General features: G+C 54.1%; 1 protein-coding gene across 9 annotated transcripts in view; it reads left to right on the top strand.

The window, feature by feature from the left end:
- Positions 1–6025: 6025 nt before the first annotated feature.
- The window catches only part of SLC27A1 (solute carrier family 27 member 1), a 31170-nt gene continuing 26761 nt past the window's right edge, over positions 6026–10434 (top strand). For 3 of the 9 annotated variants that reach the window (XM_004277572.4, XM_012535914.3, XM_033401484.2), the window contains exons 1-2: positions 7390–7909; positions 8024–8191. In XM_004277572.4, the coding sequence (XP_004277620.2) occupies positions 7896–7909; positions 8024–8191 (182 nt within the window). In that variant the 5' untranslated portion in view covers positions 7390–7895. Of the gene's footprint in view, positions 6199–7176; positions 7314–7384; positions 7910–8023; positions 8192–10434 lie in introns of those variants that run through there. The other 6 variants (XM_033401486.2, XM_033401481.2, XM_049707198.1 and 3 more) reach the window with 5 other exon arrangements.

The raw sequence follows: 10434 nt of genomic DNA, 5'->3' as shown, positions 1-10434 counted from the left end.
GTCGTGAGACATCAATCTTTCGATTTTGTTTTCAACCGTTGAAAAATGTAAAAACCATTCTTAGCCCGCAGTGAGCAGGATTAGGCCTGCGACCCGTTCTAGCCTATTGGTCGAGAGGCTACATGGAAGAGAGCTAGATGCCCAGCCAACTGCCACACGTGTGATCTTCCAGCCCAGCCACTGACAGAATGTAGCACAGTGACTGTGCCAGGGGAGACCAGCAGAGGGACGCCCAGGTGTTACTGACCAGGGTTCTTGGCCTCCTTCATCAACAGAAATTGATCAGAGGCCAGACAAGAAGTTCAGGCGAGGCTTTACTGGGGCCCCTGCTGCAGGTCCCTACTTGCAGAACCATAACAGTTTCCCTCGCTGGCTTGCTTGCTGAAGTGGGGGCGAGCTGGTTCCTTATATGGGGTGAGGGGAGGGGTGTGCCCAGGGGTTGGGTCGGAGGGGCGGCTTTGGTGGTTTGCCCACCCCTTTGGTGGTGTTGTGTGCAGGGGGCATGCGCAGTACCCCGCTTTTGCTCCCAGCTCTTCAGAAGTGGCAGTTGGGGTTTTTTGGTCTTTTTGTATCTTGTCCATAGTTTGCCCTAACGGTGCGTGCAAGCAGTTCTTTTTAGTCCCTTATAGTTTCTTTGTATTCATATTTTGTTGCTTGAGGAGACTTTTGTCTAGGTGCAAGCACTGCAGCAAAGGGTCCCAGGTCCCAGGTCCCAGCCTGTCTCACAGGCGACCCATGGGATCCTGAGAAATAGTTGCTTAGCCTTGGATGAAGCCACTCAGTTTGGGGGTGATTTGTTATACAGCAATAGGTACCCAGAACACCAGGTCTTGAGGACTTTTCTGGACCTGGGGAGATGTGAGAGACAGAAAGAAACTTAGTACTGGCTTTAAACAATAAAAAAGAAAACCACAAAATCCTCATTCTAAGAGTTTAACCTACCTTGTCAAGGCTTTGTGACTGGGCCCATCCCTGATGGGTCCACCTTTCATTCTGATAGGGATAGAGTAAGATACTTACACAGCTAGAAATCCCACCAGGGGAAGATAGAGAAGGACTTCAGGACGTCACCCGTAAACTAGACACCAACCAGGAAATGCCCAGGTCATCTGGCAGCTAAATCAGAACATTTTGAAACTAAACACTTACTTAGGCCACTACCACGGAAAAAATGGATACAAGACCTGCACTTGGCATTGTGAGGTCTGTAAGATAACCTGCCCTGAAAAACTGCATTCCCGCCAGTAGCTTACAGAGGAATATGGGGGAAAGGTGAAAGAAACTAGGGGAAAGGTGACCTTATACTGAAACCTGAGATAAATTAGCATATTTTAGTATATGTTACCACCTTTTTACTAATATATTGGGTTGGCCATAAAGTTCGTTCTGGTTTTTCTGTAAGAGGCTATGGAAAGACCCGAACGAAATTTTTGGCCAACCCAATACATATGATTTAAGTAGCGCTATGACAGTCCCAATTAGACCATACAAGCTTAAAGGAGGAGCTAATGAGGTAAGCCTTGACATCTACCCAAGAATGAGGAAGAAGGGGGTATTCTTCCCTACCTACTTTTTCTTTGATTATGAAAATGTAGCCACCTTTGTTCTCAGGACAGCAGAGCTCCCTTGCCTGCTGGCTTCTATCCTTCACAAGAGTCCTATAGTATTAAATCCACTTCTTGGCACTTCCCTGGTGGTCCAGTGGGTAAGACTCTGCACTCCCAATGCAGGGGGCCTGGGTTCGATCCCTGGTCGGGGAACTAGATCCCACATGGATGCCACAACTAAGAAGTCCGCGTTCTCATGCCGCAGCTAAGACTGGCACAGCCAAAAAAAAAAAACCCACCCCACTTCTTACCTATCACTTTGCCTCTCGTTGAATTCTCTCTGCACCAAGACACAAGAACTGGAACTTCAGTAAGCCCTGAGACCAGGCGTGAAGTTTCAGCTCGGAGATTGTGGGTTCAAGTCCCATCTCCCAGAGATTGTGGGTTGGAGTCCCATCTGAGGTGTGTGGTTTCAATTCCCTTTAAAATTTCCTGGTTAGATTTTCCTCTCTCCGCCAGAACCATGGGAAGTCCCAACTTATTGTGAATTCAAGAGATTACTGAGAGCAAAATTATCTCAACAATGGAGAACTCTTCTAAGATGTTTACAAGGTATGAAAATAAAGGGAAACCTCACAAAAATGGAGTTGGGAGGCCAGAGGGGGAGCTCTCATGCAGTATTACTCAAGGTCAATTACAGGAAGAACTGTCAATTACAGGCCCCAACAGAAGAATCAATAGGAAGGAATCACCAATTACAGGCACCAAAAGAAAGGATGTACATTGCATCTCCTACAAGAAATCAACTACCCCAGGAACTCAGCCAATGAGAAACTCTCATCACCCTGAACACTCGCTTTTCTCCAGTGGATTTTCCTTCCAAACAGTGCCTCTCAACTTCCTCCTTTTTCTTTTTAAGTAAATTTTTTAAAATTTTAATTTTTATTTATTTTTGGCTGCATTGGGTCTTCGTTGCTGTGTGCAGGCTTTCTCTAGTTGCGGCGAGTGGGGGCTACTCTTCGTTGCGTTGGGTGGGCTTCTCTTGTGGAGCGCAGGCTGTAGGCACACGGGCTCAGTAGTTGTGGCTCGTGGGCTCTAGACTGCAGGCTCAGTAGTTGTGGCACACGGGCTTCGTTGCTCCGCGGCATGTGAGATATTCCCGGACCAGGGCTCGAACCCATGTCCCCTGCATTGGCAGGTGGATTCTTAACCACTGCGCCACCAGGGAAGCCCCCCTCCTTTTTCTTTATAAAATAATGTTCCTCTCCTTTTTGTTGTCGTTGTCGTTGTTGGACTTGTCTATGGTTTTCGCTGTAGGTTGCTTGTCCTGAATTGTAATTCCATGCTATTTCCCCATAAACCCATCTTTGCTGGTAAAATAACTTTTATTTTTCAGGTCAACATAGGTGCCAGCCTTGTGTGTTCAGAACAGCCCTACAAGGCCTGTATGGTTTTACTCCCTTTTGCAGGTGAAGCACAGAGCCTGGGAGAAGTCACCCAGCAAATGATGCCTGTCAGGCTGCAGAGTCCCTTCCAACTTAACTGGGCCTTTCAACTATCCCAGAGTTTCCAAACTGTAGCCCCCATGCAGTTGGGGCCAGGTCATTCTCTGCGGTGTGGGGCTGTCCTGAACATTGCAGGACATTTAGCAGCATCCCTAGCCTCTACTCACTAGATGCCATAACACCCCTATCCCCACCACACCGGTCCCACGTTGTAACAATTAAAAATGTCTTCCCTGGTGGCGCAGTGGTTGAGAGTCCGCCTGCCGATGCAGGGGACACGGGTTCGTGCCCTGGTCCGGGAAGATCCCACATGCCGCGGAGCGGCTGGGCCCGTGAGCCATGGCTGCTGAGCCTGCACGTCCGGAGCCTGTGCTCCGCAACGGGAGAGGCCACAACAGTGAGAGGCCCGCGTACCGCAAAAAAAAAAAAAAAAAAAATGTCTCCAGGTGTCACCAAGTGTCCAAAGGAGCAGGATTGCCCCCTAGTTGAGAATCACCGCTCTAACTGGTCACCCTGCTTATATTGGGTTGACTGGTGGCCCTTAAAGAGATATATCCAAGCCCTAACCCCCAGAACCTGTGACTGTGACCTTATTTGGAAAAGAGTCTTTGCAGATGTAATTAAATGAAGGATCTCAAGATGAGATGATCCTGGATTATCTAGGTAGGTCCTCAATCCAATGACAAGTGTCCTTATAAGAGGCAGAAGAGGAGAGTACACAGACACACAGGGAGAAGGCCATGTGAAGATAGAGGCAGAGATAGGAGTGATATGGCCGGAAGTCAAGGAACGCCTGGAGCCACCGGAAGTTGTAAGAGGCAGGGAAGGGTCCCTGGAACTTTCAGAGGGTATGAGGCTGTTGACACTTTGATTTCTGACTCCTGGCTTCAGGAAGAACTGAGAGACAATACATTTCTGTTATTTTAAGCTACTCAGTTTGTGGTATTTGGTTATGGCAGCCCCAATAAACTAATACCCCTACTGTAGTGGGCACTTGAATTTGGCGCAGAGAAATGGCTCCCTCCCACACGGCGCTCATGTTCTTCTGATAGTGCGATTCCCATGCTTTGATCTTCCGGTTATTTTATTTCAACGTGTGCTTCATTCCTCTTGTTCTTCCAGAAAGTTCCAAGAACTCCCTTTGCTGTGGCCTGCAGACCCATGTGGTCAGCCGGGGAAGGGAGATACCCATCATTCTGTGCCCCCCACCTACTGTGTGCCTGCTCCCTCTCCAGACCAGAAGCCCCTAGTGAGCCTTTCTGCACAGCGCGCGGGAGGTGGGCGTTACCACCCAGAGGGCGAACAGTGTGCTGAGGGGAGAGGTGACCTGCCCAAGGCCACCCAACTGGAGAGGCTCAGAGCCTGCTTTGGCCCTGAAAGCTGAGTTCTGTCCCTCTGTCCAGGCCTGAGTTTTCCCTCCTGTGAAACAGGGATAGGATCGTTCCTTAACCAGTCATCTGAAATCCCTGGGGACAGTTACGTTTTTGGAATTGGAAATTTTTCAGATCTTAGGAAGGTAACAGGGCGAAAGCTGCCATGTGTTGTGTGATGTCCCTGGGAGGTATGGGGAAGCCCCTATGTAAAGGGATAAATAAAGGATAAACGGGTAAAAAGGGATCATTGATCACTGAAAACAGCCAGGGTCAGTGCCGCGGAAGTGGTCCCTCCGCCGGAGTACTGGCACTACCTTAAGAAAAAGTTGGGTTTGCAGAGCCTTTTTGGGGATTTGGGGATTGCTGACGGAGAAGAGTATCTCCGTGCACGGCATTTGGGATCTTAGTTCCCCGACCAGGGATGGAACTTGCGTCCCCTACAGTGGAAGCACAGAGTTTTAACCACTGTACCACCAGGGAAGTCCCACGTGTACGATTTTTTTTTTTTTTTTTCCGTTACGCGGGCCTCTCACTGCTGTGGCCTCTCCCGTTGCGGAGCACAGGCTCCGGACGTGCAGGCCCAGCGGCCGTGGCTCACTGACCCAGCCACTCTGCGGCATGTGGGATCTTCCCGGACCGGGGCACGAACCCGCGTCCCCTGCATCGGCAGGCGGACTCTCAACCACTGCGCCACCAGGGAAACCCCCACGTGTACTATTTAGTCGGGGCTCAGTAAACTTGGTAAGATGGAGGGAGGAAGAGAGAGAAGAAAGGGGGAAGGGGAGGAAGGGAGGGGAAGAAGAAAGAGGAAGAAGGGAGGAGGAGGGAAGGCAGGAGGATGGGGGAAGAAGGGGAAGAGGAGTAGTGGGGAGGAGGAAGTGGGGAAGGGGAAGGAGGAGTGGGTGGAGGAGGGGGAGAAGGTGAGCAAAGGGGAAGTGGAAGAAGGCTAAAGGGGAGCCTTGAAGAGGGGAAGGAGAAGGGGGAGGGGGAGAGAGGGAGGAAGGGGGGAAGTAGGGGGAATCAGGGCAAGATGGAGAAGAGGGAGGAGAAGTTTAAGGAAGAGTGAAAGGGGAGGAGGAGGGTGAGGAAGGGGAGCAAGCTGTCTGCCCACATTTGTGAATGAATGAATCTCAACTCCAGCTAGTGTGACAGTTCCAGGCCTCAGTTTCTTTACCTGTAAAGTGGGGGTGATCTCAATAGTGCTACCTGGCAGGATAGGAGTGCCGCTGTAGTTACTGGGCATTGCTGACTCCACTGACCCCCGGTTGAGAAAGTAGGGGATCAGTGACTGGCTCTGGGCCTGTCCTTCAGATCTGCCTCCTCGTCCCCATTTTACCCACCCTAGGTGGCCCACAGGGACCAATGGCAGCATGGGTGCGCTAGCGCACATGCGCGCGCACGTGTGTGTGTGTGTGTGTGTGTGTGTGTGTGTGTGTGTGTGTGTGGAGGGGAGCGCCTGAACGGTCCTGTCCTCTAAATGGTGCTGGAAGCAGGCCCTGGCCACCTCCCAAGGAGAGTGCTGAGAAGGTCGGCCAAGCTGCGCAGAAAACAAGCAGGGTGGGGTGCGCAGAGGGGCAGAGGAAAGGGGAGTTTGGAGAGAAGGAGCCAAAGCAGAAGCCCACATGGGCACAACGCAGTCAGAGCAGGTCCCAGGAGTCTGCAGAAGCAGAAGCCCCGGAGAGGAGTCCTCTGTCTTGTACTCACTGTCGCTGCCTGAGCTCTGGTAACCCTCGACAGAACAGCCAAAGCCTGAGGGTCTGTGAGCGGCTCCAGGTCAGCCAGGGAACAGGGTGGTGGGCAGCGAGGCCAGCACTGGCCCGCACCTGATCAGGGGGAGGGCTTTAGGGTCTCTAGGTTAGCATTTAGGACCTTGGGATGCAAATAAGGGACTGTGGAGTTCCTGTGGAAGGGTGGGGAACTGGTGTGTGGATTTTGCCCTCCCTGGGCTGCTGCGGTGAGACTTAACTGACAAGATTTCGGGATATGGATTTGGGATTAGTTGGGTCCTTGGAATGTATCTTGTTTTAAAAAAATTTATTTATATTTTTTATTTTTGGCTGCGTTCGGTCTCTGTTGCTAAGCGCGGGCTTCCCCTAGTTGCTGGGAGCTGGGGGCCACTCCTTGCTGTGGTGCGTGGGCTTCTCATTGCGGTGGCTTCTCTTGCTGAGGAGCACGGGCTCTAGGCGCACAGGCCTCAACAGTTGTGTCACGTGGGCTCAGCAGCCGTGGCTCACGGGCTCCAGAGCGCAGACTCAGTAGTTGTGGTGCAGGAGCTCAGCAGCTCCGCGGCATGTGGGATCTTCCCGGACCAGGACTCGAACCCGTGTCGACTGAACTGGCAAGCAGATACTTAACCACTGTGCCAGCAGGGAAGTCCATTGGAATATATCTTTAAGACTGAGGTAGGGGTTGGATATTGGGGGGCCCCTAGGCTGTGAGTTTAGTACTCCCCAGGTCCCTGGAGTCCGAAGAGGCTTTGGGGATTGGATTTAGAATAAACTGGGGCAAGAACCCAGTACAGGTAGGCCCTGAATGTGAACTGAGAGTTGCTAGTCCCCCGGGGTAGGAATTCTGGTTTCCATCTACGGCTTGGGCCGGGAGCGCCCGGCAGCCAAACCTCTCTTGGCTGAGGGACGCACGTGTTTCCTAATCGCCGGCAGGGATAGGACGGGGGAGCTGGGAGGCCGGCGAAGTTTGGTCGTCCTGGAGACAGCCGCCTTCCTCGCCAGGCGTTCTAGCCCCTGGGTCTCGCTGGCCGTCGTCACTCTGGCCAGGGTGGCCTCTCTATGGTCGTGGCCTCCGGAAGGGGGCGGGCGTCGGCTCTGCGGCTGTGCGGCCGAGCGGTTCTAAGCCAGACTGGTCGGAAGAGAGCCGGCCTGGGAGGGCAGGTGGGGCGGGGCCTAGGGTGCTAGGAGTGAGGCGGAGGGTGGTGACTGGGCCAAAGCCTGAGGGCGGGGCCGGTGACCGGGGTGGAACTTGGGCCTGGGAATACGGGCTAGGCCGAGGACTCGGGGCGGGGCTTGAGCTACTGCGGCCCAGAGTGGGTGCGGCGTGTGCTTGTGGACGGGGCCATAGGCCTAACCTAGGGGCAGAACCTGGTCCAGGGCGGGCGGGGCTCCGGAATGGGGCCTGTGCTTACGGGCGGGGCCGGAGACCTAACCTGGGGGCGGGGTCAAGCCAGTGGAGGTGGGGCGGATAGAGGTGGGACCTGGAGGAAAGCCCAGGACCTGGGTCTGTGGTGGGGCCAAGGTGGACTCTAGGCTTGGGGGCCAAGTCGTTAGGATGGAGCTTGGGTCCAGCGTACAGCTGCTAAGTCGAGGCATGGGATGGGGCTTGCCAGTGACTGACGGAATGGAAGAGCTATGCCTGGGGGCGTGGAGATACACTAATAATTGGCAGAAAAGCCTGGGCCGGGCTAGGAGCAAGGAGGCCTGTGCCCACTTTGGGATGGGGCGGAGCCTGTCTGAGACATGCCCAATCCCAGGTATGGGGGGGGCCGGCTCCAAGCGGGAGCGGAGCGCGACATCTGGGCGGGGTTGGGTTGGCCGTGGGGCGGGGCCCGGGCGGGCCGTGGCCTCACAGCTCTCCGCCTCCCCAGGATGCGGGCTCCAGGTGCGGGTTCGGCCTCCGTGGCCTCACTGGTGCTGCTGTGGTTGCTCGGACTGCCGTGGACCTGGAGCACAGCGGTGGCGCTCGGCGTGTACGTAGGCGGCGGCGGCTGGCGTTTCCTGCGCATCGTCTGCAAAACCGCGAGGCGGGACCTCTTGTGAGTGCAGCCCGGGCCTGATACAAGGGCTGGGGTCGGGGGCGGGCTGAGCGCCCAGGGGGGCGAACAGAGGGGGCTGAAAGGGCAGCGTGGGGGACCTTGAGGGCTTGGAGGGGGGAGATTTTGGAGACTGGGGGCGGGGTTTGGGTGAGGGCAGGGCTAGGGGCGGGGCTTGGACCTGAAAAGAGTGGGTTGGGGGACTCTGAGGGCACCAGCAGGGGGCATCTTGAGGGATTCCCTGGAGGGAGATGGGTAGATTTCAATGTCCTTGAGCCTGCGTGGGTGACCTCAGGGTTCTGGACGGCAACTTGGGGGTACTAGGGCAGCGAGTAGGACTTCCAGAGAGCTGAGGCTGATTGGGAGGCCGTGCGTGTTTGGGGGGGTCTCTGTGGGGCTTTGGTGACTGTGGGAGGCATCTGGGGCGTCTTCAGGGACTCCGGTAGGTCCCTAGGCGTTCTCAGGGGGACTTTCTCAGGGAGAATGAAAGGGCTTCCTGGGGCTTGTGTAAAGGGCTTTTAGAGCCTTTGAAGGGTGTTTGTCTCCTCAGGGCCATTTACAGGTCTCTCTGCGGTCGGGGTGCTCTTTGAGAGTTTGAGGTCTGTGCGTGACTTTGGGGGTTCAGAGTCTGTGGAGAGGTTGCTGTGTATTCCAAGATTTGCTTAGGGGTCTCTGATGACTGAGAATCTCTGGGGAGGGGATTCTGGTGGTGTTTGCAGGCATCCTTGGAAGGTCTCTGGGGTATCTCTAGGGGCTTCCTCAGAGAAGCTGTTGGGAGTCCTCCTGGGGTGAAATAAGTGCTTCTGGGCATTACCACCGGAGCAAATCTCAGGAACAGCCTCCATGTGGAAGTCCCTGAGCACTTGCTATGGGTCTGCCAGTCTTGGTGCCCATGAGGAGGTGGGAGGACTAACCCATTGTAAGGGTGAAGAAACTGAGGCTCTGTGAGCAGCAGGGATGGTGTGCAGCTGGAAAAACCTCCACTGCAAATTGACTGGTTCTGAACCTTCTAGAACCTGACCTTTCTTTTCCACGCCCTGGCCCCTGCCCCTGCCCTTGGTTTTCTGACATGCAGATTGGACTGTGTTCTCTGTTCAGACACCCTCCACAACCTCCATCCTCTGCAGTAGAAAAGACTCAGCCTCCAGCTGGGTACTTGAGGTCCTGACAATCTATTCCCTGCCCACTTGCCACTCCCCACCTCCATAGGTTCATCTGGCCCCCAGATCAACTTGCCTTGTCAGGCTCAGGCTGCTTTCCTCTGTCTGGAATACACTGGCGCTCCTTTTGCCTGGCAACGCCTTTGAAGTTGCCTCCCTCAGGGGACCCTTTGCTGAATTTTCCTGCTCAGCACCCTCCCATGGCTCCTTGTTGCTCTTAGAGTCTAGACCACATGAGATTTCTGACCATGTTCCCAACCTCTTGTCCTTTCCTTTGTCACTCTTCCAGCTACACTGGCCTCCTTGCTGTTCCTAAACACACTCGTATTTATTCCAGCCCCAGGGCCTTTGCATTTGCTATACCCTCTGCCCAGATCCCTCTTCCCCTGCTCTTCATTTTCATCATGCCATGGCTTAAATGTCACCTTGTCAGACAGCTCTCCCCTGACCCTCTGTCGCTGTAGACCCTCCCACCTTGTTGCTCTCTGGCAGAATGGCCAAGATTTACACAGGGCTTCCTCTGTGTGAGGCACTATGCTAAGCATGACTTCTTCAAGTCCTCCCAACCACCCTGAGAGGTGGGTACTCTCTTGTCCCATCTTACAGATGAGCAAACTGAGGCACAGCATAGTTTTGTCACTTGCCCAAGGTCACACAGCTGGCCAGTAGTGGGGGCAGGATTTGAACCCAGGCAGTGTGGCTCTGGAGCTTGACTTGTAACCACTAGTGGCATCAGTCACTTGTAATTATCATATGTGTCTGCTTTCTTGCTTTTTAATTTTGGGGTCTCTTTCCCCCCACTAAACTGTGGGCCCTGTTGGGGGGCCAGCACAGATGGAGACCGTGTTGGACTTTGTGCTCCTGTGGCCCTGGTCTTCCGTCAGGGCGGCACACAACAGGAGCACAGGATATATTTTTTGGATGGCAGGTCTTCACTCCTTCCTTTTTTGGATGGCAGGTCTTCACTCCTTCATGCCCAAGGAAGGGGATATCTGTGACCAGCTCTGTCTCCCCTGGGACAGGACAGAAGCTGGGTCCACTCCAAGTCCCCAACACAGAGCTTGACACACTTTCTGTAGGAGGCAG

This window comes from Orcinus orca, chromosome 3, assembly GCF_937001465.1.
Source record: "Orcinus orca chromosome 3, mOrcOrc1.1, whole genome shotgun sequence".
NCBI lineage: Eukaryota > Metazoa > Chordata > Mammalia > Artiodactyla > Delphinidae > Orcinus > Orcinus orca.
This window is presented reverse-complemented; position numbering and strand designations above follow the sequence as displayed.